The sequence below is a fragment of the Cucurbita pepo genome, chromosome LG08 (assembly GCF_002806865.2).
Source record: "Cucurbita pepo subsp. pepo cultivar mu-cu-16 chromosome LG08, ASM280686v2, whole genome shotgun sequence".
Lineage (NCBI taxonomy): Eukaryota > Viridiplantae > Streptophyta > Magnoliopsida > Cucurbitales > Cucurbitaceae > Cucurbita > Cucurbita pepo.
Window position 1 is genome coordinate 684,817 of NC_036645.1, and position 24,736 is coordinate 709,552.

General features: G+C 36.0%; 2 protein-coding genes across 2 annotated transcripts; both read left to right on the forward strand.

The window, feature by feature from the left end:
* The first annotated feature begins 370 nt into the window (after positions 1–370).
* Positions 371–15,967, forward strand: LOC111800020. Its single transcript, XM_023683595.1, has 21 exons — positions 371–937; positions 1,206–1,605; positions 1,740–1,814; positions 1,931–1,993; positions 3,210–3,419; positions 3,942–4,553; positions 4,745–5,500; positions 7,284–7,568; positions 7,683–7,838; positions 8,141–8,198; positions 8,744–9,063; positions 9,178–9,333; positions 9,636–10,048; positions 10,490–11,003; positions 11,096–11,401; positions 12,231–12,999; positions 13,127–13,185; positions 13,693–14,205; positions 14,760–14,798; positions 14,961–15,176; positions 15,464–15,967. Exons 1-20 carry the CDS (start codon positions 564–566, stop codon positions 15,144–15,146), a joined length of 6,264 nt encoding a protein of 2,087 aa, XP_023539363.1. The 5' UTR covers positions 371–563; the 3' UTR covers positions 15,147–15,176; positions 15,464–15,967.
* Positions 15,968–17,024: 1,057 nt separating this feature from the next.
* On the forward strand, positions 17,025–24,193 carry LOC111801021 (3beta-hydroxysteroid-dehydrogenase/decarboxylase). Its single transcript, XM_023684977.1, has 12 exons — positions 17,025–17,416; positions 18,169–18,258; positions 18,359–18,492; positions 18,592–18,762; positions 19,162–19,278; positions 19,369–19,448; positions 19,617–19,812; positions 21,081–21,198; positions 22,150–22,324; positions 22,637–22,793; positions 23,347–23,413; positions 23,502–24,193. Exons 1-12 carry the CDS (start codon positions 17,164–17,166, stop codon positions 23,699–23,701), a joined length of 1,758 nt encoding a protein of 585 aa, XP_023540745.1. The 5' UTR covers positions 17,025–17,163; the 3' UTR covers positions 23,702–24,193.
* Positions 24,194–24,736: the final 543 nt, after the last annotated feature.

The following is a 24,736-nucleotide window of genomic DNA, read 5'->3' on the forward strand; positions in this document are numbered from 1 at the left end:
TATATCGATATTCAAATAATTCTTCAATTTTAATGAAATTTAATGCTATTTTTGTCTCATAATAAATTTATACGAGATTTATCCACTAATTTTAACAAAAAAAAAAAAAAAAAAAAAAAAAGAGAAAAAAAAAATCTATCAAATGGTAGTACTGTTACTTAAATATTTATTTTGAAGTGTAGAAAATATTTCGTAATTTGTTTAATAACACCCATAAACTAATTATTATTATTATTTTTTAAATACCCTTATCTTTATAAAAGTATTTTAAAGCTAAAAAAGTTTAAATATTATTTCAATTTTTAGTAATTTAATGAAAAAACATTAAAAATAACATTAAAAACAAGTAATTAGTATAGGGATTCTTCGTTCTCGAGTTTTAATTCGAGCGATTTCGAGGAATTTAAGATTATACAGTCGAAAGGGCATTCGACACCCTTCCCCATTCCCGCCGAATTTCGTTTCTGCGTTCTGTTTCTCCGGCGAGTCGCGGCCTTGATCGGAAAACAATGCTCTTTCTCTGTACATTCACAACCAAACTCTCCGCCTGCTGACTGCGTACTATGGACGTAATTGTCTCCTCCGCCGTCGAAGAAATTTGCTCACAGGGTCAGAACGGACTCACTCTCCGCAATCTATGGTCCAGGCTCGAACCTTCTCTCTCAGCTTCCGGCCTCGACCTCTCCAATGGTGTCAAGACTGCTGTCTGGACCCAACTCCGTAGCATCCCATCCTTGCAATTCGATGCTGGCAAGGTGACCTATGATGCTAAGGACCCATCTATCCAGTCTTTCGAAAACGCTGAAAGGTTGAATGTGAAGGTTATGGGCAAAGAGTATTTGAGGGATAACTTTGTAGGGCTCTACAATGTGCGATCAGCCAGTTCCAACATGTCCGCCCATCAGAGACGAGTCCTTGAGCGCCTCGCTATTGCTAGGTACGCTCTGTGTAGGCTTGATTTGGCTTATTCTGCAGTCTTCATTTGTCGTGCATGTATATGTGATTATGAATTTTGGTGTTTGTTTATGAGATGTTATGTTTACGTTTCCTGGGACTCATTTATGGATATCTACGATCAAACGTTTTGTTGTCATTTTTAGGTCCATCCACTAGGCAACAAGCTATGAAATATTTGAATTAGTTGTAACCGGTTATCTAGTACTCTAATTACCTAGGAAAAGTAATATCCAATACATAACTTGCAGAAAAAATGGAGTGACGCAAAACCAACTTGCTAAAGAATTTGGGATTGAAGGAAGAAACTTCTTTTATGTAGTGAAGAGCCTCGAGTGTCAAGGGTTAATTACGAGGCAATCTGCAGTTGTCCGAACTAAAGAAGCTGTAAATACTGGGGAGTTGAGAAATAGTCCAATTGTGAGTACCAATTTGATGTACTTGCACCGATATGCAAAGCATTTGGGCTGTCAACAGAAATTTTGGATTACTGTGGAAGAAAATAATATTGAGCAGCTTGGAGACCCAGTAGAAAGTGCCGCTGATGAAGATGGTATGCCTGTAAAATGCATCAAGGAAGACGTGTTTGTGAAGGATTATTTACCAAAAATGGAAGCTATATGTGATAAACTTGAAGCAGCCAATGGAAAGGTGAACTTTCTTTATGTTTTGCAGCTCTATCAATGACTTGTGTACAGTGAACACATTTGATGATAGATATTATAGAAATTTTGGATTACTGTGGAAAAAAAATAGTCCTAATTGCATTGTTACTTTTGTTGAAGGTTCTTGTTGTTTCTGATATTAAGAAGGATCTTGGTTATACTGGATCTTCTTCAGGGCATAAAGCTTGGAGAGAGGTTGGATTTTATTTGCACTTCCCTGCCGTTATGTTTTGATCTACCTATTTTTTTTTGTTAAATTCTTCTTGAGGCTCAACTTCTAAAACTTTTTTATGTTGAAAATATGCTGCCAGGTCTGTAATAGATTGGAAAGGGCTCACATTATTGAGGTGTTCGAGGCTAAAGTGGACAATAAGGTAATTTTGGTATTTTTTTAAAGCATGTCTTTCTAACATTACAACGTCTTCCTTTTTTTGTTTTGAACATAAACTATTTTACAATTTTCTTTTACTATCTATGGAACAATGTATCACTTTTCCAAGGATTTTATTGATGTTAATCTTATCTTCCCTAGCAACTTTTGTACATTTTTACCAATCGATATCATCCGAAAGATACATTTTTAGGGGGGATTCTTCACGTAGTTGTTTTGGGATAAGAAAATTTGCTATTTGAAAAGTTGCATAGATGATTACTATAAAATCCCCTGTAGAAGTAGAAGCCCAAATACTGAAAATGAAAAATGCGAGAATTAACCAAACAAAACCACCAGAAATTCTTTCTTAAAAGGTATCCATCGAAGGTGGAGGGTGAAGTGGAGAGAGCATATTTTCAAATTTAATTAATTTTTTATTTATTATAGCCATATTGTCATTTGTACTTGGAAATATTTCACGTTTTTCTTGGAGGGATGCTCGTTTTTGGGCCTTCATCACAGTGGAGGCTTCTCTTGTAATTCTCTTTTCCACTTCTTTATGCATCCCCACTTGGGTGCCCTTCATTCCTCTCCTCTCTTTGGAAGGTCAAATTCTTTGCTCGTTAGTTGCATGGAAAAGTCAACACGATGAATCATATTCAGAAACATTCTTCCTTTTTCTTGAGGCCATTATGTTCTATCATTGTAGGGGAGGTTTTGAGGATCTTAATCAGATCATTTGGAGTTGTCATTTTATTGGCTTCTATCTCTCAAGATTTTCTTAATTTCCGTCTAGGTTTGATAATTCTGGATTAGAGGCCCTTTTTTTTTATTGGACTCCTCCCGTTCGACTGGGTTTTGAGAATCTTGATCAGATCATTTGGAGTTGTCATTTTATTGGATTAGAGGCCATTATGTTCTATCATTGTATATTCTTTCATGTTTCTCAATAAAAGCTTGGTTTCGCATACAAAATAATCAAACTGTGTTTTTCGACTGTGTTCTCTTTGTTGGACCTTGGTTTCACTCCTTTTCTCATTAATGTAATTGTTTTCCTTGGGAAAGAGTTATTGTCACTTGTTTTTTCTAACATTCTAACTCTGTAAAGTGGAATCTCATGTTTCATTAAATCTTTCTCGCATTTATGTTCTTTTCATTTGTAAACAGCTGACCTTTACGTTTATTTCATTTGAATACAACTCTTTCGCCTTTCACAGTTTGATTGTTGTCTACGTCTGCTAAAGAAGTTCTCTCCAAAGTGTTTTGAGACAAGTGCTCTTGGGGGAGATGATAGTTCTGGTTATAAACATCACATGAAATTTGGGAGGAAATGTCAAGTAACCGATCAACTCGCTGAGCTTGCCATAGAGCATCAAATCTATGATATGATTGATGCTGCTGGCTTTGAGGGCATAACAGTAATGGAGGTGTGTTATTTACTTCTTGAATATTATAGGACTGCAATTTTTTGTTTTGCTTTTTTTTCTTTAGATTCATTGCCTTTTTATCAGGATATTGAAACATGAAAAAAACTTGAGCTTTCATACGACAATGAATCATTTTCTTCTGAATGTTATTAGCATGTTTCAACTTTTCTCTCCACTTCAGTAGTTCATCTCGTCATAAATTAGCATCAAATTTTACTTCATAATGTTGAGGCTTTGGAGATACATTTTTCGATATAGAAATATGGCGTCAGTCTTGTAATATCATCGAGGCATAATCTTTGAAGGCAGAAACATAGAATCATTGCATTTGATCATAACCAAGTCACAATGTCTAAACTGCATTTATTATTTTTCTCTCTATTGTTTGACTCGCCTGTTAGATAATGAGTTCAATGTCTTCCCCGGGTTTGAACCCCCCGGTATTATTTCGATTTAGTTGTTATGAAGTAAGAGCTTTGTATCCTTTCAGCCATTAATCCCATTGTTTTCTGTGGCGTGCAGGTTTGTAAGAGGCTTGGAATTGATCACAAAAGAAACTATGGCCGACTTGTCAATATGTTTACTAGATTTGGAATGCATCTTCAAGCTGAAACTCACAACAAATGCAATCTTTATCGAGTGTGGACACGTGGGAATTTCAAGCCTGAATATAATAGTCAATTTTTTCATAAATCAAAAGATGCAAATAATGAAATTGAAAATTGTATTAATCATACTTCCAGTGTAAATGATTCTAAGAAGTTAGCTGAAACAACTTCTCAAAGTAGCTTTGCAAAGGCTGAAGACACAAATTTGAAAGTTGACAGTGCAAGTCGTAGAACAACAGGGGATGGAAAAATGAAAACTGAAGTTAATGATAAGCTGCATGGCGATCGCGAGACTGACCTCAGAGTTATCCATTTGCCACAAGAGTCAGTTTCTATGCCAACATGCTCCAATCCTGATGTAGAACCCTGTTCAGTGAATGCAGGCGTTGAAACAAACTCTGGATTAATAACACCTCCAGCGGCTCTGTTAAAATCATCAGTTTCTGTATCACATCAGAAGTATCCGTGTTTACCTCTTACTGTGGGTAGTGCTAGGAGGGAGCAAAGAATTCTTGAACGGCTACAGGTTTTCTCAATGATTTACATGTTAAATTTGCATTGCTTACTGTTTTAACTCTGTAATTAGAGAGAAATTGACCGATTTTACAATCTCACATCGTCTCTAAGTTCAATATGTCTGGACAATTTTCCAGATACGTACCAAACAGGTTTACGCTCTTTGTCTAAAATAGTATTCCCATATTTTTTCCCCTGTAGGATGAGAAGTTTGTTTTGAAAGGCGAGCTTTTTAGGTGGATTGTTGATCAGGAGACAGACAAAACCACAACAACAGATAGAAGAACTATTTTCCGAAGTATAAACAAATTGCAAAGTGAAGGACACTGTAAATGCATAGACATCAATGTTCCTGTTGTCACAAATTGTGGCCGTACTCGTATCACCCAGGTGATTCTGCATCCTTCTATTGAGACTTTATCTCCTCAACTTCTAAGTGAAATTCATGATAAAATGAGGTCATTTGAAGCCCAAAGTCGTGGTCATAACTCAAAAAAGGCGAAGAGGAAAGTGTTGCTTCCTGTATTAGAAGGTGTCCAAAGGACACAGCACTATATGGATCCTGACATTGCTGCAGTACGATCAGAAGCCATGCGTGCAAATGGATTTGTACTGGCAAAAATGATCCGTGCAAAGCTGCTTCATTGTTTTTTGTGGGATTACCTAAACTGTTCAGATGATTCTGGTGGTACTTCCTCATCTGAAAGATTTGTCCATGATCTGAAAAATCCTCACACTAGCTACAAGCCATTTTTATTAGAAGACGCAATTAAGTCGATCCCAGTTGAGCTTTTCCTTCAAGTTGTTGGGTCTACTAAAAAATTTGATGATATGTTGGATAAATGTAAGAGGGGTTTGTCACTTGCTGACCTTGCTCCTGAGGAGTACAAGCATCTGATGGATGCTAATGGTACTGGAAGGCTCTCGGTGATTATTGATATTTTACGGCGTTTGAAGGTAAATTTCATGGTCACTTCTAATATATGAGTTCACGAGGTCAATAAGTTATTAATGAAATACTTGCACGTATTAAAATTTCAAGTTTATTGTAATTTACTTTAACAAAAAATTAGGAAATGCTATGTTTCAGATTTCAATAGCCCTTGTTCATAGGTATTGTAAGTTTCATTGTCTGCACATTCGGTCTATGTTTTTTCTGTTAGAAACAAATATTTCATTAGTAATATGGAAGTACAAAAAGGGAGGAGCTCCCAAGCAACTGGATTACAAAAAATCCTTTCATTTTCATCATAAGATCTCTTAAGCCTCTGCGAAAGGAAAGAAAAAACCCTTTACACCAACGAAAGGAAACAAATATTTCTTATTTTTGAAGGTTCTGTTGTTCCTCTCCATCCATATGTACCAAAGAAAAGCTCTGATCATACTAGAGGGACCCTCTCCTTTTGAAAGGGTGGCCTTCCAGGATAACATGGAAAGCAAAGGAAATTTTGGTGTGGAGAGGGGTCTGCCATCCAAAAGAAACAAGAACCCAATTTCAAAACTTGCTAGCAAATTCAAAAGATATGAATTAGGTTCCTGAATTTCTCATGCACTAGAAGCAGCAGCTAGGCGAGGTAGTGATACTCGGGAGCCTTTTGTGAATGGAATCATGAGTGTTGATGGAGTTAGGGCTGAGGTTCCAGCAGAAAAACTAGATTTTTCTTGGGATATTTGTCCTCGAAATTCTATCGTATTGATATTGAAGCTGTGTGTTTTCATTGGGAGGAGGATTATTGAATAAGTGCCTCATCGAGAAGTTTGTAGTAGTTCTTAGCCATACCCATCTATCTTCAATGAAGGATAGGCCCTTTATCAATTTTACATATGGATTTAGCCTTGTCCATCTCAACAAATGTCAAGATAGCAACCTATGGGCCCTTGAAGCAGTTATCCTTGTCAACTGGCCAAATAGAACTAAAAAAACTTATACATGATCAGTCAGAACCTTAAGAATTAAGAATAGAACATATGGAGTTATTACAAAATTTGTAAAGACCGAGAAGCTCAAACCAATATTTTGAACAGAACTAAACACGATATTTTCTCAATGTTCCGATCCGTCCCTATCATGGAAAACCTATCTATCTTTGATAACCACATAGTCCATCTAGAAACGTAGCTTACCAATTATCATACCTACCCTTTTCAGAAATGGTTAGAGCAAATAGCATTTCTGATTCTGATCTCTGCTATGCTGGTTGAAAGAAAAATATAATCCAAAATAGAGAATTGATTATTCTTCAATCTTCTAAAGCTTTTATGCTATCGAGAATAGTACTCGGAACTTGTCATTTTCAGTTTGGGTTTGTTTATTTATTTTATCTTGTTATTTATACTTCCTGTAGTTTGTCTTCAAAATTAGTTAATAAAGAATTTGAGCACATCTCTTGAATTGGTTTTTCTTTCTTGTCGTGATGTCTGTCTCTAAAATTAATGATTGTTTTCAATCCTCCAAAGCATCTTAATTATTAGTTTTTTCAAAATCTTTGTTTCTCTAATCTTTTTTCAGGTTAGATGTTCTAATATTTTTATATTTCGTTGTTAATTTTGAACTTGCATTTGTGTATGACAACTGAATGTTGGTTTATAGGATCTATTACTCTGGTTGGTTTTAGATCATGAGACTCGTGATGCCGACAGTACAATATGATTTGTATTGAAACATCAAGCATGATAACTGTTTTTTTTTTTTGTTTGAATTCGAGCTAAAGTACCCTTACAAGTTTATTCCTTATTTCAGTTAGTTAGGTTTGTAGCTGCAAATACAGGCAATGTCAATGATTGTGGTCGTGCCACTTTAAAACATGCACTGGAGCTTAAACCTTACATCGAGGAACCTGTTTCAAAAGATGCTACTAGATCTTTGATGAATAAGTGTCTAGATCTTCGGCCAAGAATTAGGCATGACTTTACACTGTCAAGTAGGCAAGCTGTCAATGAGTATTGGCAAACTTTTGAGTATTGCTATGCCACGGCTGATCCTAGATCTGCTCTGCTTGCATTTCCTGGGTCTGCTGTACGCGAGGTAATTATTTAAACTTTTAGCAGCATGCCTATTAATAGTCATTTATAGTTCGAAATTAATGTAGTTCTCGGTTCTAATGATACCATCATGTCAATGTTTTCTTTTTCTCATCAGGCATTTCTTTTCCGTTCATGGGCTTCAGTTCGGGTTATGACAGCCGAACAGCGTGCTTCACTCCTGGAGCTTGTGGCAAGGAGGGATCCAAGTGCAAAACTTTCATATAGAGAGTGTGACAAAATAGCAAAGGATCTTAATCTGACATTAGAACAGGTAATATTGTTATTCGTATATTCTACTACGCAATGTCTAAAAAGTCAATTGGAAACAAACAAATTTTTGGGCAGCAAACAAATTTTGTAAAGGGACGATAGATTTTTCTATCTTTTCATCTATCCATGAAACGTCTGTTTCTTTTTCCTTTTATTTTTTATTTTTTATAAAAAAAATACTATCTTTTACTCAGCTCAGTAATGTTGTACTTCCCAGTCAATTCTCAAAAGAACTAGCGTTTCTTTTACTCAATGTATTATTTTATTAAAGGTGTGCATTTCTCTCCTAAATTTCACTTGCAGGTTCTACGTGTGTATTATGATAGGCGCCAGGAACGTCTTAATAGCTTTGATGAAGNGAGCAAATAGCATTTCTGATTCTGATCTCTGCTATGCTGGTTGAAAGAAAAATATAATCCAAAATAGAGAATTGATTATTCTTCAATCTTCTAAAGCTTTTATGCTATCGAGAATAGTACTCGGAACTTGTCATTTTCAGTTTGGGTTTGTTTATTTATTTTATCTTGTTATTTATACTTCCTGTAGTTTGTCTTCAAAATTAGTTAATAAAGAATTTGAGCACATCTCTTGAATTGGTTTTTCTTTCTTGTCGTGATGTCTGTCTCTAAAATTAATGATTGTTTTCAATCCTCCAAAGCATCTTAATTATTAGTTTTTTCAAAATCTTTGTTTCTCTAATCTTTTTTCAGGTTAGATGTTCTAATATTTTTATATTTCGTTGTTAATTTTGAACTTGCATTTGTGTATGACAACTGAATGTTGGTTTATAGGATCTATTACTCTGGTTGGTTTTAGATCATGAGACTCGTGATGCCGACAGTACAATATGATTTGTATTGAAACATCAAGCATGATAACTGTTTTTTTTTTTTGTTTGAATTCGAGCTAAAGTACCCTTACAAGTTTATTCCTTATTTCAGTTAGTTAGGTTTGTAGCTGCAAATACAGGCAATGTCAATGATTGTGGTCGTGCCACTTTAAAACATGCACTGGAGCTTAAACCTTACATCGAGGAACCTGTTTCAAAAGATGCTACTAGATCTTTGATGAATAAGTGTCTAGATCTTCGGCCAAGAATTAGGCATGACTTTACACTGTCAAGTAGGCAAGCTGTCAATGAGTATTGGCAAACTTTTGAGTATTGCTATGCCACGGCTGATCCTAGATCTGCTCTGCTTGCATTTCCTGGGTCTGCTGTACGCGAGGTAATTATTTAAACTTTTAGCAGCATGCCTATTAATAGTCATTTATAGTTCGAAATTAATGTAGTTCTCGGTTCTAATGATACCATCATGTCAATGTTTTCTTTTTCTCATCAGGCATTTCTTTTCCGTTCATGGGCTTCAGTTCGGGTTATGACAGCCGAACAGCGTGCTTCACTCCTGGAGCTTGTGGCAAGGAGGGATCCAAGTGCAAAACTTTCATATAGAGAGTGTGACAAAATAGCAAAGGATCTTAATCTGACATTAGAACAGGTAATATTGTTATTCGTATATTCTACTACGCAATGTCTAAAAAGTCAATTGGAAACAAACAAATTTTTGGGCAGCAAACAAATTTTGTAAAGGGACGATAGATTTTTCTATCTTTTCATCTATCCATGAAACGTCTGTTTCTTTTTCCTTTTATTTTTTATTTTTTATAAAAAAAATACTATCTTTTACTCAGCTCAGTAATGTTGTACTTCCCAGTCAATTCTCAAAAGAACTAGCGTTTCTTTTACTCAATGTATTATTTTATTAAAGGTGTGCATTTCTCTCCTAAATTTCACTTGCAGGTTCTACGTGTGTATTATGATAGGCGCCAGGAACGTCTTAATAGCTTTGATGAAGGGACAGACAAGGAGTCTAGACAAAAAATTAAAGGCCATTCATTGAGGAGAAAAAGATTACCAAAAGAGAGGCCAGGGAAGCGTGCACGGTATGATGATGTCAGCAAGCAGTTGGATGAAGCAAGGGTCACCACGTTTCCTGAAACTTCTATTTCATCTGATGTTAAAGATAAACATTTGGCTGCTAATTCAGGAGAGCAGAACATTCCTTCGCAAGAAATTTTTGAGGATGGCGATCATCAAGAAACTGTAGAGGAATTTGTGTCTAAAGAGGAAGGCGAGGCACACTGTTCTGTTGCCTCTTCAATGACAAAGTCAACTCGTCAAAGAAGGTTTATATGGACTGATGAAACAGATAGGTAATAAGATGACAATGACTACCTATAAGCTTCAATTTTTCCAACTGCAGGCCTTAGGGATTAGTATGATATTAATATGATCTCCATGAAGGAAATTTTATTAACATTTACCTTGTCTGCCAATGCATGCTTTTGGTTCTTTTTTGGGTAAACACGTTCAATTGCTACAAGCTGTAAATTCATATTTTGTTATGAAATCCAAGCTAGTGAAGATAGCAGGATTAACCGTGTGAAATGTTCTCTCTGAAGTATATGATAGGTTGTTGGAGGTTCTCTTCTGTACATATATGCATATGTGATCATATGATGACTTTCATAGCTTCATGTGAAGATACTCTTGAATTCTTAACGAGAAAGTGAAAAATGTTAAATTACTTTTTAATATGATATCTTTTCTTACATGTATCTTTGCTTTTTTTGATTCTTTTGTTATCCTTTCAGGCAATTGATCATCCAATATGTCAGATACCGTGCATCTCGAGGTGCAAAATTTTCTCGAACAAATTGGTGTGCTATCTCTAACTTGCCAGCACCTCCAGGTACTTGTAAAAAAAGAATGGCATGGCTGAATGGCAGTCTAAGATTTAGAAAACTTGTAATGCGGCTTTGTAACATTCTTGGCAAGCATTACGTGAAGTACCTGGAAAAATCAAAGAACGCATCTGTTCATCAAGATGACCCCAAAGTCATTGCAACAAGTTCTAATGGGAATGCATCGGTTCATCAAGATGACCCCAAAGTGATCACAACAAGTTCTAATGGGAAAGCTCTTAACGGAAATAGTGGCGACAGTGAACATTACAGTGAGTTGGATCTGCAGGAAGAGCAATGGGATGATTTTGATGATAAAGATGTAAAGATGGCCCTTGATGAGGTTCTTCATTACAAGAAAATGACAATGTTGGAGGACTCAAAAAGAGTTGGATCTGTCTATGGTGACTTTTTGGATGCAAATGTGTGTGCCGAAGAGCATGTTTATCAACTTTTCCTTTTTCCTTTTTAGAATGATACTAGGCCTAATTGTTTGTTTTGCCCTTGGTTGTCCAGGAATCTGGATTTACGTCTGCCACCCAGAGTGCAGACCTGGGAGGAGAGCAATGTCAATTTTCTAGGGGAAGATCAAAGTCAAGAAGCCTTCATCGGCGGTTGATGAAGATTTTGAATGGCAGGCATGTCAGCAAAGAAGTATTTGAATCATTGGCTGTTTCTAATGCTGTTGAGCTATTTAAGCTTGTTTTCTTGAGCACCTCAACTGCTCTTGAAGTACCTAATCTCCTTGCTGAAAATTTAAGGCGTTACTCAGAACATGATCTTTTTTCAGCTTTTAGCCACCTGAGAGAAAAGAAAATCATGGTGAGTCTTGTGCTCAAAATAATTAGATTTTCTATTTTCGTTACCTACTTTCTTTAACTTTCTTTTTCTTTATCCAAAAAATCAAACGTGATATGTGAAAACCCATGTTCTTTGTCTGATTGTCTTGCTTCTTCAATTTATACTTCAGCCTTTTGTTCCATTGTGCTATTAATTCTCTTTGAATGATTTTGTTTGCGTCTTAAATAGCCATTATTTAGATTTTTTCATTTATTTCTCCTATGGCATTCAATGTATTTGTACACCTTGATTATAAGCTTGTTGGCTAGATTGGCAGTTTCGCCATGGCATTCTCTTTCAGAATGATTTTCTGACTTTTCTATGCGTAATACTTGTATGAATTGGGAGGTCCGTTTTTACTCCTTAGTTTTGTTTTTTAATTCTCTCCCTCTAGGAATTTGTATCCTTGAACCATTGTTTCTTTTCAGAAAGTGTCTAGGCATAGGAATCAAACTCTAGACCTTTGAAGATGAAGGCGAGTTATGCCAAGGAAGTGAAAAGGCCAAGTTTGAGACAGACTGCACATAGAATATTTCGAGTGGAAATCATCAATTTCTTCCATTCTTCTCTCTCTTTCACTTTCTTTTAGTGTACACTGTTGATTTTGGATTTTAATTTACTCATGTCCACAGTTTCTGCTGAAGACATTTGCTTAAGATAATTGATTATTTGTTGTTTTTCCTCCTTAACTTGTTTGTATCAATTCATACTATACTGGCATGACATTCTTCAGATGGCTTCTGTACTCCATTTACCATGATGTTTGTCTGACTATATATCGTGTCCACAATTAATTTTTCACATTTTCCAGATTGGAGGCAACAATAATGAACCTTTTGTGCTCTCACAAAGTTTTCTGCATAGCATTTCAAAGTCCCCGTTTCCAGCGAACACTGGAGAGAGAGCTTCCAAATTTTCTAAGTTTCTGCATGAAAAAGACAAAGATCTCGTGGAGAATGGGATTAATATTCCTTCTGATTTACAATCCGGAGATATTTTCCATTTGTTTGCTCTAGTTTCTTCGGGAGAGTTGTCTATTTCTTCTTGCTTGCCCGACGATGGCGTTGGAGAACCTGAAGACTTGAGAAGTTCAAAACGAAAAGTTGATAGCTGTGAACTGTGGGTGGACACTCGGGCTAAGAAGATGAAATTTGCACCAGCAGAGGGTGAAATTATTTCTCGTCGAGAAAAAGGTTTTCCTGGGATTTTGGTTTCTGTTTGTCGTACTACAATTTTAAGAACAGATGCTATGGAGCTGTCAGATAGTTGGAATTGTATTGATGACCAACATTTTGGTGGGAATGATAGATTTCACGTTTCACCTACTCACAACAGTATTTCATTTGACAATGTGGAATCACTATACGATACAGATGGGGTTGTCTCTCTAGGAAATCGTTGCGAGTCAACTTGGCAAGCTATGACAGCTTTTGCAGATCATTTGATGTCGGTAGGTTGTTATCAAGAACAAATGAGTGCCATCTCTCCAGAGGTCTTTGGGTTGGTTTATTCTGCAGTTCAGTTGGCTGGTGACCAGGGTTTAAGCATAGAGGAAGTTTCCCAGGTGGCTAATTTACAAGGTATAGATTCCATAATTTTTGCACGTTTTTAGCTATTTTCTTTACATGTGATTTCAATGCATGAAATGAGTTAATCTTTAGGATCAGTATTGTGTTACTGAAAAGCCGTATCTTACGACTGAATTAGGAGAAAAGCTGCCTCAACTTATCGTTGATGTTCTTCAAACGTTCCAACGAGTGCTGAAGGTTAGTATGCCTTTCGTGGTAATTTGATTGCTTATAGTATTTGTTTTATTCTGTAATCATATTCCCATCTCAACGTTTGTTTATGTCCTGGCTTTATCCATTATATGGTTTTTTTGGGGTGGGGGGTAAGAAATGTGGGCTAATCATTAAACCAAGAACAGGGCAAAGTATCTTTTTTATGCTTTATAGGCATTAATCGATCTACAACTTATACACTCGAGCAGTGTTTCAGGCCTTGAGCGAGAGGGTAAAAGAAAAAACAACACCACACCACCACCTTGAGGGGCCATTTTTGTTTTAGAAAATCATTTCAAGTTGAAAAAAACGACACTGATGGCTCGTTACGAATTTTCTATTATTATGTGTAGTGTAACATTGTACAACCACTAGGCACTAGCCTAATCAATTTCCTTGAGCTTAAAAGTTCTGGGCTAGCTTTTGTATTTTGTGGTGGGATGTAGAAAGTTAGGTTTGAAGTTGAGTTATTTTAACTTGCATTTTGTACAGGTGAATTCATTTGACAGTATTCGAATTGTTGATGCTTTATATCGTCCCAAGTACTTTTTGACATCGATATCTGGTTCGAATCGAAACCGTGCTACTCCTTCATCAGTCGATATGCTTGGAAGAAGTGATGGCCAATTGGTTTTCCATCCAGAAAACTACAACAATGGGGAGAAGAATCCAGATAATCACATGTCTATTGCTGCAAATTCCCAGATGGAAAATAAAATGGTTGTTGGTGAGGTGCACAAAGTAACGGTTCTCAATCTTCCTCCAGAAGTTGATGACAACACAAAGGAAAGTCAAACTAGCAGTATGCATCAACGCAATCCCAAGGAGAAAACCATTTTAAACACAACAGGGAATGAGAATGGATTGTTTTGCGCCTCTTCTGATGGTTTGAATATGCCAATACTCCCATGGATAAACGGAGACGGGACGACTAACAAAATTGTCTACAAGGGGCTTAGAAGGCGGATCTTAGGAATTGTAATGCAAAACCCAGGAATACTGGAGGTATGATTTTCTCATTTTCTGATCTTATATCTTTCAGCAACGATTTGTTGGAGGTATGAATCCTGTTGCTTGATCTTGGCTCCGTAGTACATCTTTCTTATAAATGATCTCTTGAAGAACATTTATATGGAACAAACATCTAAGTTCTTTGCTTGGATGGAGACTGAAAAACTCTTTTGCTTTCACAAGTCAGATGGGCTAAAGCAAAATTCATGAGTGATTTGAAAAACGAAAATTTAGATGAACAATTTGGAACGAAAAGCGTCACCCGAATGTGGAATTGTATATATATGGATTATTTATGATCGAGGGCTTTTCAAATGCTAATTGGGTATGTAAAGAAGATAAGAGATCGAACTTCGGATTATGAGTCTTAACCGCGCATTGCATGATTTTGAGGATAATGTTGTATTAGTTACTTATTAGGCTGTTCATCTCACATTGCATTATTTTGAAAAAAATGAGTCTTCTTCTTGTTACCTTGTCATCCTTTCATGCTTGTTTCTGATAATGCTTCTTTTTTCGTTTTTTTTTTCCTATGCATTTTTTGTTAGGTTGCGATTATACGACGGATGAACGTCTTGAATCCCCAGGTATTCTAAAATTTCAAATATATACCTTCAAAATTCCATCTGAACTCATGATTGCAATAAAAACACATGCGCATTGTTTTACACAATGTGGCTGTTGAAGTTGGTTAGTTCTCCAAATATATGATTGTGCGAAGTATTTACTGTCACCATCTCTCCTCTCAGAGTTGTAAGAAGCTGTTAGAGTTGATGATATTAGATCAGCACCTCATAGTGAGGAAGATGTATCAACGTACGTTCAGTGGCCCCCCTGGTATTCTAGGAACGCTCCTTGGCACGAGCCACAGAGACTCGAAGTTTGTTTGCCGTGATCACTACTTTGCAAATCCCATGAGTACCTCGCTGCTGTAGGTAGCCATGCCCCCCTTGCTCATTGCGCAGGTAACTTATATCTGATGCCCTTTCTTTTCCTGCACCCTCTGAAATATTTGGCTTATTTTTGTTGGAACGAAATGCAATGTTCTTAACTCTTTTTTCCCATCAAATGTATCAGAAACCATGCACTTGCATTCCTGGTTGACATTTTTTTCTAATGTATGATTTGCAATTTACAACCGTTCGACAAAAAGAACACGGTTAGAAACTTGTTGACGTAATCTATAACGATCCACAACGTCTCACCCTGCTTGTTTTTGGCTTTAAACTCTGATGAATGTGTTCTCTCATAGGTTGTCTATTGAAACTCTGCTGGAAAAAAAAACACACCATAGCATTGCTGGAAGCTCTGTGGGATAGGCGTTTACCCATTTTCGGCTGCTCGGAATCAGGTGGCATTCGTCACTCGGCTTTGCTTGTTTCTTGATTTTAACATGGTGGTGATCTCTGCCCTCATTTGTTTTTGGCCGGGGTCCATTCTCTCATCCTCATTTCCGTGGCTTTGTTCGAGTCTACCCCGAGCCCTGACCCTAAAGGATATATACTCACCTCTTGTAACCATGAGTTAGGAATATACTAACAGAGATATGTTGGGAATATTTAGTGGTATATTTGTAATTATTTGAGAAGTTTGCTAGGGTTAAAGTAGCTACGAATAGACTGAGTTGGGGATTTGGGGAAGGTAGAATTTGGAGATATTAGCAGTGGTATCTTTGTAATTATTTGAGAAGCTTGTTAGGGCTAACTGTATGTATTTATTAATATAATCGTTATTCCCTTTGTATTTCTTTCTTGAATTGCTCAGATTATTGTTGTTCATTATATAAATGTAAAGGAATTTTGCTTCTCCTTTTATGTTCTTGTTTGCACGTTTGATATGCGACGTGCTAGTGATGTAGATAGGAGAGCGTTTCATTTCACTGATCTTGAAAATACGTGCCGTTGAGTAGAACAGGGAGAAAGGAAGTAACTTGTAATAGGAACTAAACGTACATACACAATTATGCAACAGTGAATTATCGTTTTGACTGTCGAATGTCGAATGTCAAATCATGATTCTTGATCTTGATTGCATAGCATAACTATTGATAGTATATGAATCACAACTCTATTTTGATATTGTGAATTACAGATTGAGACATCATATATGATACACGCTGCTTAAAGCCTCCCGTGCAAGTGTATACTGTCTTAACAAGTAATAAGGTAGAGAGTATTTGAAGTATCAAATCCCAAAAGAGCAAACCTAACAAAGATCTCTTAGTTTGACAAATGAAGTAACAAAAAGCATAAGAGATTTCCTTTTTGCATTGAGATATGTGAAATGTTTCTTTTTGCATATTAGCATGGAGATATTTGTTCCTCCTCGATCAAAGAATGACGAACACGGGTGAATGTTATCAATGGTAATGCAACGAGGACTACTCGATTACCTAATCGTTTAAGCATAAAAGACTTCAGACTAAAGGGGATGCTTTAAAAGTCTGTCAGGAGAACACCAACGTGGAGATATGTACTCTCCTGGATCGAAGAAGTACTCTCCTGGATCGAAGAATGATGAACACGGATGATGGTGATGGTGATAGTGCTCTTCCTAGATCGAATAATGATGAACACGACAGTGATGACGATGGATTATTATTTTGTTAATATAGACCAAAATATTGTTTTATTTTAGAATAAAGGGAATGTTTTAAAAGTTAAAAGCATCAAAATATGAAAAAGCTTGAAGTTAAAGAACCAAAAACAACATTAAGGGGACATATATATATATATATAGCCGTCCAACAGAGAACAAAAATTAAATGAACTACCGGTAGAATTAAATAATATATATATATTTTTTTTTATTTTTATAGGTATGAAATTTCCGCGCCAACTACTTCTCTCCAGCGTCGAATTCCAACCCTAACAACGACCTCAATGCATTTTCTTCTCTGTCTCATTCTCAATTCTCTTATTTTTCTCTGATCTTTCCTCCTATCGATCGGAAATGGAGGTCGACGATCGCTTTGTGGAATTGAATACCAGGACCTGTGTGGTGTTGGGCGGTCGTGGATTTCTCGGCCGATCTCTCGTTCTCCGCCTCTTGAAACTCGCCAAGTGGAATGTTCGTATCGCTGATTCTGTTGAATCGCTTGAACTCGATCCCTCTGAGCAGGATTCTCTCCTCTCTGACGCGCTTGTCGCTGGCCGGGCTTCGTATTTCCATGTCGATGTTCGCAATAAGGATCAGATCGTTGCAGGTGTTTCTTTCTCTCTCTCTTTGGTTGATTGTGAAACGTGGAGAAATGTTGCTTTGGTTGCATTTGGTTTTGAGTGGATGGAGCTAATTGAAGTGGTTTTGATTTTTTTTTTCTTTGAAATGCGAAGATTTTGAGATGTTTTCCCTGGCTTTGGAGCTGGTGGAATTTTAGAGGATTCGGATTGGTTTATTGTACACATGCTTTTTTGGAGTTTGAGTTAACTTTATCTTTTTGGAAATAACGATGGATAGAATCAGAAGATGATCGGACTGTTGAGACAGTTTCCATGAACTGCTGTTGAAGTCCGAAGAATTATTTGATTTGTTAAAAGGTTGTTAAGAGTCGAACGAAGCCTGCAACTCTAGGTTCTTGTTTCTTTCGTGGTGCGCATGACTTTTTCTTTTGTTTTTTTATTAATTTTTCAATTGTGTTTGTAAGGGATTTCGTTTGGAATATTCTCTCTGTTGAATCATAATGTTCGATTGAGAAACTTCTGTTATCTATGAATTTTGTGGAAATTCTCAACTGCATCATAATAAATAAATGAATAAATAAAATGGAATGTCTTCGATGGAGAAAAAATTTTCAGCTATCAATAGCGATGGGAGGTTTCCTGTAAAATTTTCATTTATTGCCATTCTTCACTGTTATTGCTTCCGTCTCTGACGCCTATTTTCTATCCATAAATATGTCGATTACTTAATTAGGTACCAGCTACTTGTATGACAGAGTGATTTTTTTTCCTTTTGCAGCTCTCAGTGGTTCTTCTGTTGTGTTTTATATGGACTATGAAGATTCACATTCAAATGATATTTATCTCTCATACATGTTTATAGTTCAAGGTATAGAAAGCCGTTAACCATTTGAAAGAACCCTTGTTATTCCGAACATATCCCACTTCAAAGAAAGATGTAATTGCCAGCATCTTGATTTCTCATTTAGGTGCCAAAAATGTCATTAATGCTTGTCGAGACTGCAAAGTAAGACGGCTAATATTCAACAGTTCAGCTGATGTAATTTTTGATGGTTCACGTGATATACAAAATGGAGAGGAGCCATTGGCATACCCACGGAAAGTATGTTGCTATCTGAACTATTTCTCAGTCATCTATTTTGGACATCCCTAACATTCTCTTCTGCTAATCATTTCCTCATCAAGTGAGTACTATGTACAGTTTGAGGACATGTTAAGTGACCTAAAGGCTCAAGCTGAAGCACTCATCCTGTTTGCCAACGATATAGATGGACTTCTAACATGTGCACTTCGCCCAAGCAATGTTTTTGGGCCAGAAGACACACGACTAGTTCCTTTCGTGGTGAATCAGGCAAAATCTGGTTTGGCTAAGGTTTGCAAAATTATTTATGTTTTACTCCATGCTTTGTTTTAGTGCTGCATGTAAACCTCTGTAAAATCCATAAAATCTTGTGGATTATTTGTGCTTTACCATTTAAATGAGCGTAAGCATAAGAACCATAGACCTAGTAGAAATTGGTGCCATGATACAATTCATTGTAGAAAGGTCATATATCTAATAATTAATTGAGAATAAATAATGAATTGAGAAAAAATGGAATAGAGTTAATAGAATAGCTATAGGATCTTTTTAATATTGAAGTACTTGATGAACTCGTGTTTTCTTTTCTCAAAGTAAACTTAATGCATTGAGAATGCATGCCTGTTAGTGTGATCTATACAAGATGTACATTGTCTACTCTTATTGAAGTAACAGAGTTTCTCATTTCAGTTCATTATAGGGAATGGCGAAAACCTGTCTGACTTCACATTTGTTGAGAATGTGACCCATGCCCATATCTGTGCAGAGGAAGCACTAGATTTTCGAATGGTGTCTGTGGCTGGAAAGGTATCACGTTTAAAAGATTGATACATGCCTTTTCTAATAATTTTAGTGATAGGGTTCATAAGAAATCATTTCCTTTTTATCATTATGTAGGCATTTTTCATCACCAATTTTAAGCCCATGAAGTTTTGGGAATTTATCTCTCTCATTTTGGGAGGCTTGGGTTACCGAAGGTACAGAATTACAGTCCATGAACTTTTAGACTTTGTTGTTCTGTCGATCCCTTTCCTAATTCTTTTATGCTTGCGTTTTCATATATTTGATGAGGATACTAAGGCTAGATAATTTTTAGTTCTCATTCTCTTTCGTTTGTAATTCTATCTTGCTATGTGTTCTGGCAGGCCATCCGTAAAACTTCCCTTTAAGATGGTTTGGAATGTTCTCTTGTTTTTGAAATGGATACATGAAAAGTTTGGATTCAGTAGATATAATCATTCCACTTGGGCTCGTTACATTCAGCTAGCCACGTGCACTAGAACCTTTAACTGTGTTGCTGCACATAAACAACTTGGGTACTCTCCTATAGTCTCCATGGAAGTAAGTTGTAATGAAAATATGTATCAGTTTCTCTTCCACTCAATATTTTTATTTAAATTGTTTTCTGGAAAATTGTCTCCTGTTTTTCTCACTTGTCTTTGTTTACTATCCTATCTTTGATTAATTTATTGATACTTAAGACAGGATACATATGATTATGCTGATTGGGATTTTTTGGTTTAGTCCTTTGGAAAAAAGGATTTGGTTGTAAATGAAGAACTTGAATTTTAAATTGTCTTGGGCGACCTTTGGGGGTTATGAGGTTTACCAACTCCCCTGTTGTATTTGGGTCTCCCTCAAGGGAGTATACCGAAGCTTTATCCTTTGTGCAATTCAGTGGTAGAGAAAGTTAAAGATGGTTCCCGTCCTCCAAAGGGGTGATAAAAATCAAAGCTCAGCAGAATACTTTAACCCAGGGAAAATTGACATCCAGGTGTTACAAAATTAAAATCCGTTTAACAAACATGGATAGTGATCATCCATGCAAAAAGCCCATATCATGTTCCTTGAAACAGACAGGCTATTATTGTTGTTTCTAGAGAATAAAGGATTAACTGGCTAAAAGAAACTCATCTTGGATTCTCAATCTTATTGACAAGAGTGCATGCCTTAGCCTCTCTTACTGTTAATATCTTATAGAAAGTTAGAATTTTCATAAAGGTAAAAGGCTTAGGAGCACGAATATAAATACGAAACATGGATACGACATGGGACACTTTAACACTTTATATTTAAAAATCTAGGGTATAAACACGACAATGACATGTTTATGAATAATAAGATTATTGAAAGTTTAAGAAATTAGAGCTTTTATTAGGGAGTAGGGAGAGAGGCCCCAATATCTAATGTGGCTTTCTTATTTTCTTCCTAATAAAATTTAAAATAATAAAATTTTAAAAACTTAAAATCCGGCTTCAAGCACTGAGGCGTGTTTCATAAGGGAGCAGGGTGCCTTTTGCCTGGGTGCTTTTCAAAGTGCTGCTACTTCTGGACATGTAGTTCATGGAATTCATGCTTTTATTTTCCTCTTGAACTTTTCTGACACCCGAAAGCCACTTTCATGGTATCTTCCCAAATAAGGTGGTAACAATTGCATTATGGAGCTAGGTACTAGCTGAATTTTTGGATTTGTTAGAGAAGCTAACGTAGATGATGCAGCTTACAAATCTTCTGCAACTTCTGTTTGATTGGAACAGTCGCACCTTTGTTTGAAGCACTGATAGCAGTACAGTTACAACTTTTTGTTCTCCATTTCTTTTTCTTTACAGGAAGGCATCACACTAACCATTGAATCATTTTCACATTTGCGCAAAGAATTATCTCTTGCAAGTCTCACTGAATTTACCGAAGAATCAAAAGCCGATAAGCTGCTGGGTGGTGGAAGAGGTTCAAACTTTTTCTCATTTAATGTATTTAGCATCATTTTCTATATTAATAATGCTTAGACTACTTCAATCGTCATTAATTGAATTTCCTGATTTCAACTTATCGACTTTGTGTCTTCTAGATGATTGTATTTTTTGTATTTTATATGTAACTTGAATGGTTGTTGCCAATTGACAAAATAAATGCATGAACATCACCTCATTCAATTTGATCATTATGTAGTTAACTAGAACCCCCAGCGGCTCAACTGGGACTGACTGGGAGCATGCTTGATATACAATATCCTTTATATGTCATTTTAAATCCTCTACAAATAAAGGTTTGGTTTCTTGTATTGAACACTTTTGTTAATAAATTCCTGTGGGTTATTATTTTTGTTTTAGAAAATTCTCTCTTTTGTTATTTAGGCTACTACACGGATATTTGGCCTGTGAGTGGAATTCAAATCACAGATTTCATTTGTAATTGCATGTGTTATAAATTGGAAAGCCTTTTTGTAGTATTCCTCTTTGGGAGGGAGTTTCCTCTATCCGTCCTTCAGGGTATGGTTTTAATATACTCTTACACATGTCTAACAGAGGAGAAGAGAAGAAGAAAAGGAAAAAAAGAAGAAAGCTTTCGCATATTGGGGGAAGTTGGTTGTTTTATGTAATATTTTGGGGTGCTTTGTGTGTCTGGTTTTCTCTTCTATTGATGGGTTCTTTTTCTTCTTTTTTTTACTTTTCTATTTTGCTTGTACTCGTACTCCTTTCATTTTATTGATGAGAAGTCTTGTTTCTATGCTAGAAAATACTCTATGGAGAAGAATCTCATTTACTGATGAATGTTGAAATTCATCTGTATACCATTTCAAATTTATAATTGTTCTTCCTTATTGCTGCATTATTTGGTTTACCTCCGTAACATAAGGTAAATCTGTACTTGGAGAATGACATTGGATTCTTTCTGCAGTTGCCGATATATTGTTATGGCGAGAAGAGAAGAAGTCATTCACGTGTTTTCTTGCTTCGTTTCTATTGTTTTATTGGTTTTTTCTACGTGGAGGAACTTTTATATCATCGGTGGCTCAGCTTCTGTTGTGTATCGTTGTCGTCCTTTATGGATATGGCTTCATACCAACAAACATGTAAGTATGCTCATGAAGAGCTTCTAGAAATTACAATTCTGAATCTTTTATGACTTTATGATTACTTTCTTTATCCTGGAAGTGGAAGTGAGATATTTCACATCCAAAATTCTAGGATCCTTGATTTATTTTTCTGCAATTAGTTTTTCCCATGATTATTGTTTTCTCGTGTAAGTGCATGATCATGACGAGTCCTTTTTTTTTTTTTTCTTTTTTTTTTTTTTTTTTTTTTTTTTTTTTTTTTTTTTTTTTTTTCTGTTAATCATCACTATTTTAATTTTAGTTGAACTGATGCTGAGATTTTACCATCAGATATGGGTTTCCTGTCCAGAAATTATCTGCGACTATGTTTGGACCATCTGATACAGTAGTCAGAGATTCGATAATGGGCATAGCATGCTTGTGGAATAGAGGTGTACATAACGCAAGATCATTGGCCCGAGGAGAGGATTGGAATTATTTTTTGAAGGTATGACTTCGACTCTCGTACTTTGTTTGTAGAAGACGCTGCTGCGCTGTTTGTGAAATTTTGTATTTCATGAAGTTTTGCGTGCACTGTCCCAGTATTTTCTTTAAGTGCAAACCAAGAGACCCAATAGGCACGGTGACAAAGAAACCAAATCTCTTTTTGTTGTTTATGAAATACATAATGTGTGGAATAAAAACAGAGGAAAATATAGCGTTAACTTCCAGGGTTATGTCATACGTTGTTGAATTTTAAAAGGTCTTTAATAGGTTTAATAGGGCTTCAAGTGATTGGTCCAAATCTATTCAACATTCTTTTATATTTTATGCATAATAAAACTATTTCAATTTTTTGTTTAACAGATACATGAATTTTCAAATACTTCAAGTCTTAGAAATATCAAAATTTTGATCATATAATTAAGCACGATCGAAATTTTGAGCTTTTTACTGCTTCAAATTCATCTTAAGCTAATAGAATAGTTGGTTCTAAATGGTTCTACTTACCGTTTTGTGTTGTATATTTCACATAATTAAACGTTTCACTGATTGTACAGGCCGTAACATTTCTTTACGTCCTCAAGCTGTTTCTCTCACGATCCTTGACTTTGCTGATAGGCATGGGTAAGTTACAACTAAGTTTATTCCATAACACCTGGCAGTGCTTATTCCTTCTGACTTAGTTCAATAACTAATGGTAATAACATTGTAGGACTGGTGTTTGCATTCACTGCATTCTTTGTGTATGAGCAATACGAAATCGAGATTGATGGATTTGCTAAGTTCCTTTTCATCAGCATCATGGAATTAAAGAGTGTACTTGCAAGGCATTTACCACCTCCATTGATGTCATTTCTCTGGTGTGATGAATTATCACATCAACCTAAAGAAGTTGCAATGTCAAAGCGTTAGAGCATAATCCCAGAACGTTCAAGGATTGGAAGATTGTTCGAGTGGATCTCCTTCCGATCTATCCGTTAGCTTGCTCAGGTTTTTACCAGAATATATAACGTCTTTCCCCCCAGGAAAAGCGAAATGGAGCTAATCTATCTTATTAGGAAACTCACCCAGGTTCTTATCTTCTCACAACATTTTATACCATCTCTGTGCAATAAAACGTTGAAATGTGATGCGTAGTGTAGCAGGCGCGACGGAGATGTTGATGAATATTTGGGTTGAGTCTGGCTCTTCCCTCCTTTTCTATCAACAACATTACTTGTACTATTGGTAGCCAGCAGCTAGGGCAGTTTTTCAAACGTGGGGCTGCAATTTCATTTTCCTTGAAACACCGTACAATCTTGAAGATGATACAGATTCCCTCTCCCCTTGAATGCAATGCAATTTCTTAAGCCTTTTACTTTGTGATTTAAAGTTACTTTGGTTTCTAAATTTTACATTTTGTTCTATTTTGGTCTCAGAACTTTTTAGGAACTTTCAAAATACTATCTATTAATTAGATCATGATTCTGTCGATATGTTCTACATTGTCATCTTTATTTTTTTTGAACTATTTGAAAGTTGTTTTATAGAACAGTTTGGGCCTCAGAGAATATTCCAAATGTGGAGGGAAGGTCAAAAGAAAGATGTTCATAGTAGAAAAACAGGGCACTTGAACCAAAAGAGGAAGAAGCTCTAGGTTGGATAACTCAACCCTGATTCATGTACTCCACATGTATGTACATCAATCAGGGTTGAGTTAGAGGCAGATCCTCAAAATTTTATCTTGCTTGCTATACTTTTCCTGTTAGTTTGCAATTCAATCGAGTGGTCAAAGACAGATACATAGTACTAGTTTCGTCTCTAATGTTTGAGAAAATAAGGGTTTTAAGACAGATATATAGTACTAGTTTCATCTACGTAATAACGTTAACAAAAAATTAGAGAGAAATGTTCCACTTCGTCCAAAATCTTGTGACAAACTCTAATCAAGAAATTCCAATGAGAAAA